The sequence below is a fragment of the Pagrus major genome, chromosome 4, assembly GCF_040436345.1.
Source record: "Pagrus major chromosome 4, Pma_NU_1.0".
Taxonomy (NCBI): domain Eukaryota; kingdom Metazoa; phylum Chordata; class Actinopteri; order Spariformes; family Sparidae; genus Pagrus; species Pagrus major.
Window position 1 is genome coordinate 23,721,341 of NC_133218.1, and position 18,594 is coordinate 23,739,934.

The window sequence follows — 18,594 nt, forward strand, 5'->3', positions numbered from 1 at the left end:
CCGGGACACCAAGCAGTTAATAATTAAAAGAATCAAAAAGAACAAAACCGTAAAATATTTTTAAGACCGATTCATTTGAATTATCTGTAACACATCAATTTAAATGACAAGATATTAATCGTTGGGCGCTGCCAGTTAACAAGATGAAAAATTAGTAATGTACCCATTCCACTGAAGGTCCATTGTGTAGGATTAAGGGGCAGAAATGGAATAATTTATATACAACAGTGTTTCCACTGAAATTGTTTTGTAACAGTGGTGGCAGAGGGTAATTTGTGGTATTTGTTCCACATCTATCCCTGTTGGTTTTTACTGACAGACAGTTTTGGTTTTAAGTGGTTGCAGCACTAAAATTTGGTTTATATTTGGTCACTTGAACGTGATTAATGGGCTGCTTCTGTGTACTAGGTCTTGTGCTCCTTTGTATGTGTGTGTGTTCAGTTTATTTTATCTAACTGTGGTGGTAAGGTTCTTGTTGTGGTGGTCCACCACTCCTGAATGAATGTAGAGGAAACACAGCATAGTTATCTGCAAACTCACTACTAGATGCCATTTAATCCAACTGACTGGACCTTTAAACATCCAAATCCAACAAAATAAAGTTTGTTGCCATTATGTGAAATTATTTTGCATATATACTCAACATGCAAAGAAAATCAATGTCAAATCTCGGTTGTCAGCTCAAAAAGAGAGTAAACAATTTTGATATTGATCCCTTAGATTAATGTTTTTAAAGAACTATGACAGAAATTCATCAGCAGGAGATTAAAAAACATTCAGTCAGTGCTCTCTGTCACAGGGACAGTGTTTCTAAATTATCTCTAACCTCGTTTCACATTGTTATACTGCAATTTCTTCTGTCACACACCGATACAAACATATCTGCAATAAAACATCAGCTTTTTACTAGATACTCATTCTCAACAGATTTTAATCATAAAGTGTCAATGAAGTATATTAAAACCCTCTGATTTTTTTATCTGCTGTTGATGCACACTATTTCCCACAATGCAATGTACAAAGAAAATGTAGTTGTTGCTCACAGCTGAAATAATTTAATCAAATCTGTAATAACTCATTTGTTTTGGCCACTTGGGGGCAGCAGAAACAAGTTGTGAACACAACATTGACATATTATCACCTTTTTAGGTGCTATGGAAACAGTTGCTTATTTACACATCCAGCAGTTACAGAGCAACATTATCATTCATTCGGCATCATGTGTCTGATGACCTGGTGAATGTAAATCCTATATTTACTCTCTTTTAGCTCTACCTTGGTCTCTCCCGAACACTGAAGGAAATATCTCCCTCTTTAGCAGCTAAACGCTCCATTATGACACTACCTGTATGGTGGCGCTGAATTGAGCTGCACTATATGGTCAAAAATGATTACTGCGATTATTATGACAGATATTATGATTGTGATATGATTCACAATCAGTGACTATTACATCACAATTTTCATTTTTGCTGACAAAACTAATAAAATCCTGATGATGGGACATTTGTTGGGGCCTGTAACTAACAAGTTTTCATCTGGAGAACAAGATTCGTAGGCCAGGACATCTCTGCTGCACTACTACAGTGCTTCATTATAGTGCTGGTTTGTCACACATTTTAAATTATAACAAGAAAATGTAGCTTCTGTGAGTTGGATATGACACTTGGGCCTTTCTTTCCGAGTTGAATTAAGTTTAGATTAACTGTGCAGCCCTAGTGCTGAACATGTAAAGAAGGTGGTATTTTAGAGTTGTGGCCAAAGTTGAAGCTGAGAGAAGGGGCAGGGAACCAAAAAAGTGACATTGTGGAAACTTTGGGCAAACTCTTTCACATGATCACAGCACAGAAACAGTTAAGTATGTTGATTTCTTGAATATTCACTGGAAAAATTACACACTATTAAAATAGTATATAGTACATATTATGTATGGTTAGTATTTAGTATAAAACTGAGACAGTCATCTGTACTTGGCCTTATAGAGGAAGTCAGAATTTTGGATTAAATGTAGCAGCTAAAAATGTTAAATCAAACTCTGCATTAAGAATTTCTTTGTCACTGTCTGATCAAGAGCTGTCAAAAGAGAAGAACTCGGGCACATGTGAATACACATGTTAATGTGTCCAGATTAGAAAGAAGATTCTAAAGAGGATTCAATGAAGTTATGTTAAAAGACTGATTTACAAGGTTGAGCGGGTCTGCTCCTGGAGGGCAGCCTTTCTATGCCCTCAACATCCTGTTCATTACGGATACAAAAAGAGGAGACATCCTCCTACAACATTCTCCTCCTTCATTAAGCAACGCAGTTATACATTCATTATTGTGCAGATTCTGTCTTTCATTTGAAATTTAGATTGGACGGTCACTTCAAAAGGACCATATGCACTTGGACCAAGTCCCCTCAAATTCCTACTTTGTTGGCTGCCGCTAGTTAGCATTTTGCATCAGGAGGAAATACATGCAATGTTTAAACAGCCATTAGGAGTGCAACCAGGTCACTCCATTGTTTGGAGATATTACATTGAATTAGTGAGTGCTTTGATCAAAAGCTCTCCTGCTATGCAAGTCCAAATACGGGAGAGTGCATTCTGCAAACATTAAGAGAGCAATCTTCTCTGTGTAGACTGATTACACCCAATCACTGAAGACGAACCTGGACAGACTGAACATGGCTCACAGTGTGCACTAGGTCACAATGATGTAAGGCTGATGTGTGTAAAACATAATCAAGCTGTAACACCGTGGCTGAAAAATTATACTCACCCAGAATTTTATAAGGAAGAAGGAATTCTGCGGACCTTTTCCATAAAGCTCCTTCAGCCCTCCTTTCTTTTCTGGGAATTTGTCATAAATCTGACGGATGTCCACCGACTCCAGCAGGGCGTCACTGTAGGAATGATTTGTCTGTCCGATATGTACAAATAGATGCTTGTTGTACTGGAAAAAAGTAGACAAATTGTGTTAGAAACATACTTGATAATATGGTGTTGTATTTCAGGTTGTATCATTTTGATTTGGAAAACACCACAAACACAGAGAGCCTCATAAAATGACAAATGATAAAAATGATCTATAACAGTGTAACATCAACACATCAACACAGAAAGGTTTAGTAGAATAAAAGAAACCAATTCTGACAAATAACCACCATAAAGTGAGCGCTAGAATTAGACTGGCAACAATACACTGTGATGATGAGAAATAACCCTACGCAACATTGCTTTTTATCTGGCTGTCTGCAGGATTTTAGGCATCTTTTTATTTTATGATGTACAAATTTGGTAATATCATTCTGCTCCACTAAAGCAAGAAACAAACAGAAACAAACCCTCATTTGTATTAGACCAAGCTGGGAGTGCTTCACACAATGTCTATAAGCTTCAGTTGTGACTTTATTAAAAGCAAAAAAAAAGCTGTGAAACCACAAATGCGGACCGAGATAGATCTATCTCAAGTATTAAATTAGGCAAAACCATATGATGAAAGAATTCATGTTCTCAAAAGCTACATGAAAGGCAATATTTCTGCATCAAAGGCAACTACAATCAACCTAAATTGACAATATGGAATGAAAGGTGAGTGCTTTGCTTTATAAAACATTTAGGTTTGCTTTTTTTTAAATCCAAGATTATTAGGATTTGCTTTAACAAATTTGAATATAAACTGTTGTGGTGTTAAACCTAAAACCCATGATGCAGAGTGAAAAATCAGAAAGAAGCGTCAAATCAGAGAACAACGTCTGAGGGTCTGTAGCCCTGGTCGTGACTGTATGAAACCCTGTCATGTGGAGCTGTACTTCAGTTTAAAAGCTCACAGAGCAGCCGCTCCAGCATGGAGCCTTCAGGGCAAACGCAACAATATCAAGCAATAAGATGAATGTAAGATTAATGGCTGTTGTCATGCTGTATTAAAACTAAAAGAAAAGTGCACAAGAAAATTTGGACTTACATTCAAAAAAATCTGCTGAAGCAAACATTAAATGTGAGAGACAGACTTGAAGCTGCTGATTAGTCGACTCACACTAGTGAGTCTGTGGATTGTCGCACTGAGCAGCGTAAAAACAGTTTTGGCTTGCCTTTTAAGAAACTGATTAATATACAATTCATCATTATTTCTGCAGGTTTTCGTGCTGTGTTTCCCTGCAGGCCTCTCAGCCTGTTTTGGCCTCATCTCAGCTGACTCTCTGCCTGGGAAAATGTCCCAGTGTATTCATAGAGGGAAGGAGCGGGTGATAAGAGCTGGCAATGAACACCGTGAGATAGTGATATTTCATGCTTTAGTACAATGCTCTACTCACTGAGTCTGGGTCTCTCTGTTGCTCTAAGAAGGCGGAGAACTCCACCAGTCGGAGTTTGGATGTACCGATGGAGCGGCCCTGCCATGCTGGTGCGGTGGGAGCTGGAGCTGCTGTGGGCTCGTAACCTGCAGGAACACCACAATGATAAAAGGATGCATCCTGTCTTTGCTGTTTTACTGCACATCATGGATATATTTTCATTTTAACAAATAAACTGTTATTGTTTGTTTATTTTCACATCAATGATGATTCTTGGATATTTTCTTATTTCCAAAATGTTTGTAAGTAATAATTAAATACACTGGTAGTCAACGTCTAGGTGAGAAAAAAACAAACACAACTGAAACTAAGAAAAAATACTAATTTAAAAGAAAAATTCAGCGTTTTCATCCCATTTCAACACATTTATGTTCCAGTGTAATAACAAAGAACAGCCTTGTGATATCATCTGCCAACAGATGTTTTGGTTTCAAACAAAATGTTTCTATTTTTAATTTACACAGAAGTGCCTGTCTAATCTATCATCAGTCCTAAATCACAAAAAACTTTATATGAGTAAGAATTAGAATCCCGGGTGATACTCAATTTTTGGGGGCCAATACCGGTGTAAGGAAGTAAAACATTCCTGTATCAATATATCGGCCAATACACACATTTTTTACACTGATCCCTCAAATGTGGTTATCGAACCCTTGTGACAAAGATATGTCACAGAGGAAGGATATTGTAAAGTTTAACAATAAACTTTTTTGTCTAAAATGACATCAGTGCAGGGAGACACTAAACTTCACTGGGAATTTATTAATAATAATTTACCCTCAGGCCAATATCAGCTGATAATATCTGCCCACCGATATATTGGTCGGGCTCGAGTAAGAATAAATCAAACTTGCAAATCTTGTGAATTAGATGTTTTCTTATTTTTTCCATCTAATGTTTACGAGTAAGTTCTCAGAGAAAAATACAATCCTTATGACTAGATTTGTCACATCACAGCGTTATCTGCAGTTTAATTGATTACATTTTATAAAAATTTGAGCAAGAAGGGCTTAATCAGCCAAATAAAAACCTTAGCTGCTTCAAAAAAAGTCACCATCACTAATTAAAATCTGCCGTTACTGAAATTGATTTTAGTTTCAAACCAGATTCTCAAACTGTACTTTCCCTCCTCCTTCATGAAGCTACATGTACTGTAGATAAGACGCTCTGGCGTACATGTAGGTGGGTTCAAAGTATCAAAACCTGGTTTTATTGTTGTGCCTTTCTCTTTCAACGTATTTGTTTTACAGCAAGATAACCTGCCAATTCTCACAGTAAGATTAAAGGAGCAGATTTCACAACTGAAGAGTCTGAATACAGTAAAGAGTTGGTACATTTTACTATTTTACGACAGATGATGTTGGGTGGAGGTGTGAAAACAAGTTGCATTTCAAGTATTTCTGATTCAGTTGACAATTGTGGAAAGTTTGATGTACATGGAGTCATTTTTAATTCTTGAAATATTTTTAAATCGGGTAAATTCTCACTTGAAATGGCTGTTGTGACTGCTGGCTGGATGGGATAGGCTTGTTGGGTGAAAGGCTTAATACTGGAACAGAAAATGACACACTCATTAGAAAAAACATTTCTATAGCACAAAAAATATAGAATTTACTGTTTGAAAAGAGCTTAAATTGTCCTTTTTGGACTCCAAAGAATGACACTTACTCTTGTGAGGATCCTGGCTGACCAGCCGATATCATACCCTGCCATAACTAGATGTATAAATAGACAACAAAGAACATCCATTTGTGAGCAGCTGTTAGTAAAAAGATCAAAATGTCTCATCCATGTTCAGCGGATGTAGTTATCTTGACTACCACTCCTTTTGATCATGTGCTTATCTGATAGGGGCAGTTGTGCAAAGCTGTGGCGTGTAATGTGATTTGGCCCGGGTGTCGGCGTGCTTGGCCCCATGGCTGCACCGGGTGAAGCTGGACAGGATGGATCAATAGTGGGGTGCCGACGAGGCTCTTACCCCTGCTCCAGGGAAGGCTGGGCGCGGGATGCCTGGCAGTCCAAGCTTGTTGTGAATAGCCGTGGCAGAGACGATCTGAGCCGAGGACATGGAGGCCATGCTCTGGAGGGCTTTGTCCTTCACTGCTTGGTCCTTTAACAGCAGTCACAAAAGGCTTAGCACTCACACAGAAGGGGGGAGGTGGGGCATGTTGCAGGGGTAGCAACAACCAGACTCCAAACAACACAGTGAAAGCACCACTGACCTCTCTCACAACAGTGAACAGCGAGCACGTTAATAGAAGATGCATTTACGTTGCTATTTACGTGTAAGCTTTTTTTTTAAAGGAATGTGTCAAACAATGCCAACTGAATTCCAATATACAACGGTTGGCAGAGGTATGCACTTAAATGAAAGTTTGCTTGTTGATTAATCTACCACTAAAATACTGAGGGGGAACACTCATTCAGCAGCACTTCTATCAAGGCTGCATTTGACTTCATGTCAAAACACATCTAAACATTGTGAAGAATTTCTCAAGTAAAACTGAAGGACATAAATCCCATTTAGTTAAGAGTTCTCGCAGCTCCAGTTAGTTCCTTTTCTTTAGTCTTTGGACAAGAAGTTTGTACACAATCAGGATGTCGCTACATTAATTGTAAAAGGCCATGCTCAATTAATGGAATAGTAACACAAACGCCTGCAGAAGTGCACTACACATTGTATGCTGCAGTTTGTTAATGCGCATGAACAAAGTTTGACAACCCATACACACCAGCAAACCCATGCAAACTCACTGATGGCAGAAGTTAAAGGTAAGCATGCTGGCAACAGACACTGGTGGAGTCAAGCTACAGTATGATGACACAAAGACACACCGATAAACTGGGACAACAGCAACTATTGTGTCACTATGGCAGGAGCGCAAATGCAAAACTAGCAGCCCCGCAGAAACGACATCACAAACAGAAAATAAATACTCACCATACTTGTAACCTAAATGCAAACAAACATGGTTTTATTGTACATTTGTCTATTTTGATTAATTCAACATTTTCAAACCGTCAAAAGTCTGAGCGATTAATTAAAAGGTGTCAGTGGTTCAGACCCAAACATCAGTAAAATAAACAGAGTATTTTAATCGAGAATATCAAGCTTTCTTCACACAGAACAACCCAACACAGACGTGTAATGAATACTCAATAACAAAGGATTATGAAATTTGTATTTACAAATTATCCGTAGTCTCTGGGGTGTCTTGCTCTCTATAATTTTCGCAATCTGATCAGTAGTCTCCACTTGAGACAAAACAACAGAGCAGTAACATAATGACTGTTGTTTCACTGAAATGCCATAGACAGGACAAGAAACAGCAGGTTTTCATTGATGCCCCCTTAAATGAAGGGCACACTTGTATTTATTTCTTTTTTTTTTTGCCCCTGAACTCTAATTTGCTTTAAATGAGAAAAGACAGAGATTCATACAAAAGCTGTCTGTTTTTCTTCAGACAGCCGCCTGCGCCCTTGAAAGACCAGGCATTCATGTGGTTAGCTGCTTATCTGACTCTTTCTGTTTCTCAACATAGACACACATACACACACACCGATTAATGAGGGGTCATTAATTCATGTTGAATACTGGGAGTGGAACAGGAGTGTAGAAGTCAAAACGTATAGTCTGCTCCCCGAGAAAAGAAGAAAATGGCACATGGACAGAGCGTCCTTTGATATACAAGCATTACCTCATAAAATACCTTAAATTACAGGTCAATATTATACAAGATTACTTCTTTCACAATACTTTTCTCCCATTTTAATCCGCCATTCTGAAAAGCTTTCGTCAGTCATTTTAACAGATTTCACTATTGCTGAAATAACTGACAAGAACGCTCTGAAATGACGACATCCGAACTGGGGGGAAGGAAAGCGGCTGGCAGCCACGGCATTGTGAGAGTCTGGAGTTAACAACAGATTGAAGGGAGAACAAGAAAGCAGAGAGGGCAGTTCAGAAAACAGCCAGCCGCCATCAGACCGATTTCCTCGGACCGTCAGCTCTCAGCCACTCACCAGCAGCCAACGGCAGCATGCTTCCCAACAGCTACACACTTTGATTTTGATTTAACTTATTTTTTACAAACAGGGAATACAAATTAAAGACTGACCAGTGAAGATACTGGGCTGCTTTTGTTGACCAGTGTTAGCTTATTATGACTGGTGTTGGCATATAAGTTGGTCAGTAAGTTACATTTCTGAAAATATTTTGGACATTATTTATTAATAATGGTCAGTCCATCAATTTGTCACCACTTTGGTTTCAATTAGGGATGTTTCATGACATTTCCTCTTCTGAAACTGATTCTGATACCTGAACTTAACACATCGGAGGATGCAGCCTTTTCTGTAGTACTGGAGGCATTTCCAATACTGCTAACTGTATCGGAACAACACTAGTTTTGACTGAAGTATCTCAACAAATTTTATATAGATTGCTATGAAATTTGGTAGAAGAATTCCTGGTCCCCAGTGGATGAATCCAACTGACTTGAGAGATCCAGCTGACCTTTCCTCTATTGACTATTCTCCAATATCAGGTTTACTTTTTGGTTTTGAGTGAAATATCTATATCTATCTAATATCTACTATTGGATCACTGGTAAAGAAATCTGGTTCACACTCTTCATTGGTGATCCCTGACTTTTCATCCAGCGCCATCACCAGGTCAATTTATCCAATACTTTTAATATCTGCTAAACTGATGGCATTCCCATCAGCCTCAGCTGTACTCTGTGTTTAGTGCTAGTTAGCTAATATTAGCATTAGCTAAACTAAATTGTCAACATTGTAAACTTTAAAGCATTGTTACTGTGAGCATGTTAACATTTGGCCCAGCCCAAACTGTATCTTTGCCACAATTATTTAAAATACTCATTTAAGGGATGCTTACCAACACATTTTTAATCTTATTGGACAATATCTATTTATTATATTTTTTGATACTATTGGAATTACCCTTAAAAATCCAGCATCTGTCAGGTTATTGTATAATTAAAAAATAGCATCAATTCATTTGGTGTGCTTGATATTAATCCATTGAATTATTTTTATTAATAGAAATAAAAAACAGGATGTCTTCACTATTTTTAGTCGTGGAAATGATGATCAGCCGCTCTCAAAGCAAAGGCCCCGTTGTGAAAAGTGAAAAAATGAAGATGAAAGTAAACAGGACAGTGACAGCATGTCTGAGAGCGGGTGAGAGATGGACTGAGACGGATGAGGGGGGTTAGACGATGTGAACAGACTTCAGTCAGCAGAGGATTTGGGGTTAGGGGGAATCAGAGCACCAGGCATTCACAGTGTCACCACGGGAAACAGGAAGTTAAGACGCACAGCAACCAACAAGCCCAAAAGCAGAAAAGCGCATACCTTTAGCTTGGAATGAAACTCACGAGATTTCCTTCTGGCAAGAACCTGAATGTGACTAGACACCTGCAGGGTAGGGGAGGGGAGGAAAACAAAGGAAGAGCCTGTAACCATGGCAATGAAAAGCCCCCTGCAACTGGGCAAAGCCAGACGTACCTTAATGGCAGCTTGGATTTCTCGAACTTTCTTTCTTGCTAAGACCTGTATGTGACTAGACACCTCCATTAAAAAAAGAGAGAAATGGAAAATAAAAAACAAGAAAAAACAAAAAAAGTACAAAGTGGATTATACATTTCTTTGTTTTAAAAAAAACCCTTGAAGGAGATAATGTGCGTAATAGGAGCATCTCCAAACCACACACCAAGCTAACAGCCAATAAAGCGTTATGCTGTGTGTTGTCGTCACTTAAGTGAACTGATTAAGGAGGATGCAGGCCCCTTTAGCACACATTAAGAGCACCCAGATGTGATCTGCTGTGTGCTGAATGACAATTGGCTAGTCTTGTATTCTTACGGGAGCAGGGGCGAGGCATTTCACCGGCCAAGTTTACACAGTTCAACATTATTTAATATTCTCACATGTGCAGCAGTGCAAGGAGCAGTTTGAAAGAGAAGTAATGTGCATTGATGAAAGGTATGAGGGCCGGATCTACATTCTTCTCCAACAATTTTCACACAAATCACACCCAGGAGTAATTTTCTGGCAGAATCGGGGCGATCTAACAGAAAGGGCATCATCAAGGGTTTCCTCTGAGGGCAAATATTTACATTATTAACATATCTTTATGCTCATAAAGTCGATACATTAACTAGGAATGAAACAATTATTAATTGATCAGCGGAAAATGAACCAGGAACTACTTGAATAATCATTTCCATAATTTTTCAAGCAAAAGTTACAAACACTGTCTGGTTCTTGGTTTTCCAACGTGACAATTTTTGGGTTTTAAGTCAAGCGGCCAAAACATTTAAAGACATCAGTTTGGGCTCTTGGAAATTTCACTGAACACTTTTCACTATTTTCTGACATTTTTTAGAGAAAATAACAAAAACAAGAAAAGAACCAGCAGATTTACACATTATCAAAATCAGGGCTGCCACTAACGATTATTTTCATTTTCAATTAAACTGATGATGTTTACTGTTAATTGTTTAGACTATAACTGTCAGAAAATACCAAGAAATGTCAACCAACAGTCCAAAATCCAAAAGGTATTTAGTTTACTATAAGAAGACTAAGAAAACCAGTAAAAAATAGCCTTTAAGAAGCTGAAACTAAAGAATATTTGACAAATCTTCTTTAAATAAATGACTTTACAGTTGCTTGATTACCAAAACTTTAATTTAATTAATTTAATCTCGCCCAATTTTCAGCTCCATTGAAAATACTTGTTAGTTGAAGCCCTTACATAAATAACAGCAATTACACACACATTACACATTTAAACAAATGATAAATATAGCTGTGTTTTTTGGTGTAGCTGTGAGTAAACAACTCTGTCTTCTCTCTGTCTGATTCTGTGTCGAGTAGAAGAGTCACAGAGAAACAACACAGCCTTCCTGCTCCAGACTGATCAATTCACACACACACACACACACACGCACACACGCACACACGCACACACACACACACGCACACACGCACACGCACAGTGATCGAACGTCACTGTAGACACTGGCTTGTTTATCACTGTCACTCAAGTCAGTGGTCATACAGGGAATTTCCTGTTCAGATGGGAGATCAGTCAGTGGGTGAGTGAAGCACCATCAGAGCTGTTCAGCATCAGGTCACAAGAAAATAAGAATCAACTCAGTCCTTTCATTTATTTTTAAAACTTCATGTACAATATTACTTTTCTGTTTAATTTCAGTGTACTTATTTTACTAAATGTAACTTACTCGTATTGTATATTGTGTATTTCATCAGGCACTGGTGTTACACTTACTTTCTACTGTTTTTAATCTTATTTTATTGTAATTTCTGAGCAACCTCAGGCACAAGAATTTCCCTCAGGATTAACAAAGCTTTATCTTATCTTATCTTATCTTATCTTATCTTATCTTATTTAATGTGCTACACACACAAGAGAAAGACTAAGACCCCTGTATTCTATATTATTTTATTTATATTGCATTTACATTGAATAACATGAACGATTTGATTCAGGAATCTGAGTTCAACTCTGTGGTGAGAGTTGTTTGTGTGCAGTGCACAGTGTGTGGTAGAAGACAGGATGCACTCTGCAACGATGACTGCGCTCTTTAATATGCTCTTTGATCAGAGGTGATACCAATCTATTAAGGCTTCCACATTCATATTAATAAAGGCTTCTCCTCCGGCCAAGTGCACGACCTCCATGGTTTAGTCATGAGGAAGAATACTACAGTGGATGCTCTCTTTTCAAATTAATAATTTCATAGAATTTTCAATAAGGCTACTTTACGTAACGGCTTTATTGTAGAAAATGAAAGGCTTCATTTTGAGTTAAAGTTTGACATCTTGTATGTAAAAGAATCAATTTCCTGTACAAATTACTGGCGGTATGAGTGACAGTTTTTTGGAATGTCATGCTCATGTACCACAGCAGTGACAGGGGCCATCTCAGCCTCAGAAGTCTTCCTGGACAGCTAAGCATTGTGTTATTCACTGTCCTAGATTTGTTTCTCCTGCAAAAACAAAGGGAACACTCTGCACACATTTAGATTTGACAGCTCTCCGACGCTCATGCAACAGAGACATTTCCTCTCTCGTCTTACCTGCTTCCGTGTCCTCGTCTTCCCGGTGCGAAGCTTGATGTATCTGGCTATCAGCTCATTTCGACCTGCGTGAAGAGGAAAATGCAACATGTGTTTTAAAATACTGACAAGAAAATCCATTTCGGATGAACTCAGAATATAAAATGAGGAGAGGGAATTTCTAGAAAACACTGTGAATACCACATCATGGTGTCAGGTTCATAGCCGTGTGTGTGTGTGTGTGTGTGTGTGTGTGTGTGTGTGTGTGTGTGTGTGTGTGTGTGTGTGTGTGTGTGTGTGTGTGTCTGTTACTGAGAGTATAAATGTGTCTATGATTCTTCAGTCTGAACACTTAGCTGTAGGATGTTATGTAGACTTTGGTTGCTCATGGTTTTAGTGTTAATTAAGTCTTTCTATTGAAAATTTGACTGAAAGTGAACCGTGTCTTGTAATTCATTAATCCTGTTAAACTGCAGTGAACTACAGATTATGTGCTTAAGTCAATAAACAACAAATAAACAATAATTGAGTTAGTCGTTTTTTTATTTTCTTTATCCACAAGTCAATAAACACTTCTGAACCTCTGAAAATATGAATTGAGAACATTGAATATGCAAAGCTGATGTGTGGCTTCACACGTGATAATTAAAACCTTTCTAAGTAGCCATCACGTGTTCATTCACTAGGTTTTGCAGGAAATAGTTATGGAATCATACACAAAGCTTTAAGTCCATAATCATATTTCAAGTGCATGCAAATCAGAAGGTTTTACGTCTCCTAAACAAACCAGATCCAGTTCCTCTGTGAGAACACCATGTTACATTAGCATGAAAAAAAAAAAAACCTCACAGCAGCACAGCCTTTCAAATTAATCTAATTCAATCTAATTCTCTTCAAAGCCCGACGCTTTGAAAGGAAACAGACCTAGCTGTTCATACTATTACAGAAAAATAATGGCAACTGAATATATTGGGTTTAAAACAGTGCAGCTCTGACTAAATTATAATTAAAGCATAGCTTTGTAGAGATTTCCAATTAACAACGGCTCCAAACATTCTTCTGCCCTCAGCTCTGCTCTAATTGCTCTAGCAATGCACATGACCCCTGCTTCGCCTTTTCATATGGTAATAACATGCCGCCAACCAAAACTATTACACAAATTATAGGTAAGGAGGCACTCTAATTATGTGTCCAGCTGTAACCAATGCCATGGATCTGCGCTACCCCCTGTATGAAATGCACCCATCCCTTAATATAATGAAACATTTTTCTACATTCCCTTCATTATCAATTAAAGGCTCTACTTTTGTTACAACACAATGGGACCACAACGTTACAACCACACATGTGCTAATGAGCCGTATCTTAGGTAATCAGAAGAAAAGAAAAGGCATCTTGTTTTTACAGAATGTGACAGAGCACAAGAGTCCATCTCAAAAGGTAGAAAAGAGCAGACATGTTGCATTAATCCAGAGACAAGAAAACATTGGTAGATTTTTTTCTATCTGCCTGTTGTTTGTACGTTGGAAGAAGTCAGTGAAAGCCTATTAAAAAATGGCAAATTCTTAAAGTCCATCCTGACTTCAAGAGGGTCTTGCGTCTTCCCAGCAACCCTCTAAATTCAAGTTATTTAGATATTATCCATCATAGAAGAAAACCAGGAATTATTTACATTTGACAATTTGGAACTAGTGAATTTTTGCCAATTTTACCTAAAAAGATAAAACCAAAGAATAATCAAGAGCTCTTCTTCTATCAATGAATCAACTCATACACTAATTGTTTCAGCACTACCACATATGTTTCCTTCATAATGTCTCTTTTTGAAGCGAAAGGTCAATGGATGCAATAAAAGTTTACAAATGAATGTGTTAATGAATGTAAAATATTTTCAGGCTGATAAAGCATTTTATAGGCTTCAATCAAAGCTCTGTGAGTTCAAATAAAAACACAGCATATAAACCTGTCAACAACATGAGATGTGTGATACCTGCAGCACCTGTCTGCGTGCCACACCTACACATTCTGTTGTTCGGCTGAGCGAACAGAGGAGGGGTGGGTTTTGACGTGGAGCTGCAGTTTGTTCAAGGTTGCCCTCGAAGCTCTTTTCACGCTGAACATTTAGGCGAGGCCAGCCTGAGTGAACCCAGTCACATGACCTTGCAGGACAAATAAACAACATCTGGGGATTTACAATTCCAGCGTGCCTGTCCAGCGCGCCTGCAGTGTAAACTTTACCAGATGAAGTGGGGGCCTGCATTATTTTCAATAATTCACACACACACACACACACTGTGGAAACATAACATGACAATACAGGCATTCATACAAACTCCTGATTCCTAGATCAAAGCACACAAATGGCCAGCTGAAAGCTTGCTTACTGTTGAATAATTCATTCTTTACACCAGACTGGATAAAAAAGCTCAATGGCTCCTGGCTAGCCTGCCTGTGTTTGCACTGCAAAACAACAATCGCTGACAAAAATGTGACATTCAAGACTAAACAACTCTGCTTTTCCCATTTAGAATTCATAAATGTTTCCACAAACTAATAAAGAAATTGTCTTCCACAAATAATATAGGGCAGAGTTTTTTTAAATACTATAAAGTTAGCTTTGTTGAGGCTGAGGATATACTGACTTTATCTTTTAGAAATACTAACTTTGCTTTGTCTTGACATTTTGTGTTGCCAAGTCATTTTAGATTCTGATTTATTTTTTTTTTGCATGTGTCATTTCATCGACTCCACAGACAGTGAAGATTTCTCCTTGATTCTGCAGCATCAGTAGCACGTACAGCAGCTGTGAACACTTCTTCATAAAAATACTGCCAATAAGTGTCACCAACACTGCTGACATTTGAAATTCACTTCACATCTTACAATATATTTGTTGGCTGGTTGGTTTGTTTGCAGGCGAGTTCAGTGTCAAAAACTAAACAACAGAAATCAAGATTATTTTCCCTAAGGGGACCTGCAGGCGAAGGTGCAAGTGGAGCCACAAACATCATCAGTTAAAACTGAGGCAGAGACAGATTGTTAGGTAACGTGATAAAGAGGTCATTTTGTGCAATGATGTTGAATCTGATAGAACCAAGATATAAGCCTGTGATATTTGACCAAAACAGCAAAAGTCCCAGTGTCTCTCCAAAATATATGTATTAAAGAATACAGTGAAACAAGAGAACATCAAAGTTCATTTGTTGCATTTACAGGTTAAAAAAAGGCCACTTCTTAATGTTTTGAGAGATTTAAAAATTTCATTAAAGCTGGGATTGACATTCATCTGTGATGAGTATAAAAGATTCATTAATTAAAGTTTGCGACAGCTTAACACAGCAAAATATTTCTTGTATTTAATGTCACATTCATAATAATAAAGTCATTTCTTTTGTCTAGTCTACAATACAAAATATAGTCATTAAGTAAACTAAAACTATCAGTGTGTTAGATTAAATGTTTCGAATCATAAATAGTACAAAACTTAAAAATGTAAAAGAGCATTAATGACATGAAATGTAATTAACATTTTCATTGACTAAAACTAAATTAGACTGTCTGTAGTTTTTGTCAACTATTCTCCACTTAAACTGACACTGAGGGATTATACTACTATTTTTATACTTTGTATATTGGCTTAAAGATTATATTTTTTGGGACAACCTGAATAGTAATTATAGTAGTTACCTCAAGGGTTATTTTATGGTCAGCCCTGTCTACTTCTTGCCTTGGTGGCTTGTTAAAATGTTTTCTCATATTAGTTTTGAGAGTCACTACTGCACAAGTCAGTCAGTCAGTTAGTTTCTGAATGTTGAAATAAGTTCTTAAGTAAAATCCCGCAGTTGCAGCGAGGGCTGGAGAGGGCAGGGGAAATTAACTCTTTATGGGGTGTTCCTGTCACTCAAAGCAGCAGGAAAAGGATTAAATATTTATGGTGTGACCCCTGAGCAGATTTGTGCTGTTAAGCAGCCAGAGGGTCCTCCACCTGGCCAGAGTGAACTCTCCCCTGAATCTCAATGACTCTGGAGGATCTGAAATGCATGATCGCCCCAGCAGCAGCCCCACAAAGACATGGTGGCACAACTTTCTCTAGACCATCCCCAAGTAGATTCCTCGTTCAGTCAGAAGTCCAGTTTGGCCCTCAGCATCCTTTCTCCAATGGACCTGGGACAGGATCCCTCCGTGGTGAATAACAATGGAGTGTAGTATTGTCCAAGTCCACTATGGATCACCCTCACCCAGAAATAACTTCCCATAACCCCTCTGAACACTTTCAGTGACTAAATCAACTTTTAATGAACTAAACTCTACAACCACTACAAAATATAAAGTAAGGAGTTACAAGTAATAACTTTTTGTACAGAGGCTGTCTCCTTGTTTATGATATTCAGCCTCTGTTCTGCAACCTAGAGCCACACCTCATCCCCTGATCTGAACCTGACCCACCCTTCACCCAAGCAGACATTTTTAAAAGAGAATTTCACAAAAAACTATTGAAAAACTGATGATGATTTTCTTGATAAACCAATGCATGTCAATGACATGTCTTAAAATAATGAAAAATAACCAAGATGACGTCTTCAAATGGCTTGTCAAACTGAGAAATTCCAGTATTTGTGATGACACTAATAAGCACAACACAAGTCACAATTTTCAGGTGTGTCTCCGGACTCCAGATAGCTAGAGTGGGAGACTGACAAAGGGTGCACAGTGATCTCCCCTCAGTTGTGTTTTGCATAAAAAAACATGTTTTTGCGTGTTACTAGAGGTGAGGCCATGGGCGTGAGCAATGTGCCAATTCTACTTTTTCAGTCCACCCCCGCCATGTAGCCAGGTAGCTAACCCTAGTTCTTTCTGTAATGAAACTGATTATTAAACAGGATGTCCTTGCTCTGCTTAGTTGAAGAAACAACGACTGATAGTCAATAGCTTTATGGTATAACCTGCCATTTTTTAATTCTATGCATAACATTGCCAGTCTTGCATGAGGGTTCAGGGCTTAGAATTCTTGTCCAGCGATTAAAATCCTTAAAATATTAGGTTTCACTCATGTTTTAGTCTTTCTGCATTTTTCATGACATAAAACATCTGTCAAGACTGTAAATCATCCTAAAGCTTGAAGATCTCATTCCCTGACTCATTCATATTTAATTTACTATCACATAAAACAAAGAAAAGTAGCAAAACCTCACAACTGAGAGGAACTGGGGAATTGTTGGTACTTTAGCTTAAAAATGACTTGAAACGAAAAATGAAAATAGTTGCTGAGATTCCTTATGTAAAAACATCTGGCCTCTCTCTCTACCTGATAACTGAGTCATATAACACATTGTAGGTTTGGTGAGCTGCTACATTAGCCAGTACACATTGATACATTATGACTGGTTACCACACATGGTCAATATCTACCATTTGTAAATTACTTAGCTACATCTTTCAACAGCTTATGATTCACAATTGTGGGCTACTCAAATAAGCTGGCAGAATATCTGTAGTGGTAATCACACCGCGTTAGGACATTCATAGAGTTGGTCTAAATGAGGTCCTTGTCCTCGACTTCTTTCCTTCTTCACTAGCTACTCTGAAAACCACATCGAAAATGAGTGCAATCATCCTCAGTTCTGATAAAGGTGTATTTAGTGTAGTTATTTTTGAAAAGCATTTATGCCCTCAAACTCTGACACCAGTGTGTTCAAGCATTAGAAAGTTCAACTGTAAGAGCTATCAGAGCAACTACGGGGCTTCATGTTACATTTTGTCTCTTTACAGCAATGGCCTCCATCAGCCTGTTGATGTAGGAGCCTCACAACAGAAGAGAAATGTACATGAGAATGAGGTTTGTCAATAAAGTAATGGTGAGAGTCATGCCTATCATTCCAGATGCCACATAGTTTAGGTCTGCATCGCGTGATGGTTATTAAGGCTTCTATCAGTAAAGAAACTGATTACATTCCTACAATGGATTACACCCTGTATGATTTTTGAACATTAGATTAACAGTGAGTATAGTTTTTGCTCTTTAGTCCTTCAAGACTGACATCAAACCCTGACCTTTCACAGCTGAAATATGCTGTGTTATCAATCTCCATTGTAGCTTCACTTGAAATATTTCAAGGCCTCGAAAACCCGGATTCACAATCAGTGTCT

The 18,594-nt window shown here is 38.0% G+C and overlaps 1 protein-coding gene across 5 annotated transcripts in view; it reads right to left on the reverse strand.

The window, feature by feature from the left end:
• Positions 1-18,594, reverse strand: part of tead1b (TEA domain family member 1b) — a 53,293-nt gene that overhangs the window by 6,266 nt on the left and 28,433 nt on the right. For 2 of the 5 annotated variants that reach the window (XM_073463771.1, XM_073463772.1), the window contains 8 exons: positions 12,469-12,533; positions 9,716-9,931; positions 7,278-7,289; positions 6,315-6,446; positions 6,005-6,051; positions 5,824-5,885; positions 4,298-4,422; positions 2,764-2,937 (listed from right to left, as the gene is read on the reverse strand). In XM_073463771.1, coding sequence (XP_073319872.1) covers positions 2,764-2,937; positions 4,298-4,422; positions 5,824-5,885; positions 6,005-6,051; positions 6,315-6,446; positions 7,278-7,289; positions 9,716-9,931; positions 12,469-12,533 — 833 coding nt within the window. The remainder of the gene's footprint in view (positions 1-2,763; positions 2,938-4,297; positions 4,423-5,823; positions 5,886-6,004; positions 6,052-6,314; positions 6,447-7,277; positions 7,290-9,715; positions 9,932-12,468; positions 12,534-18,594) is intronic. The other 3 variants (XM_073463774.1, XM_073463775.1, XM_073463773.1) reach the window with 3 other exon arrangements.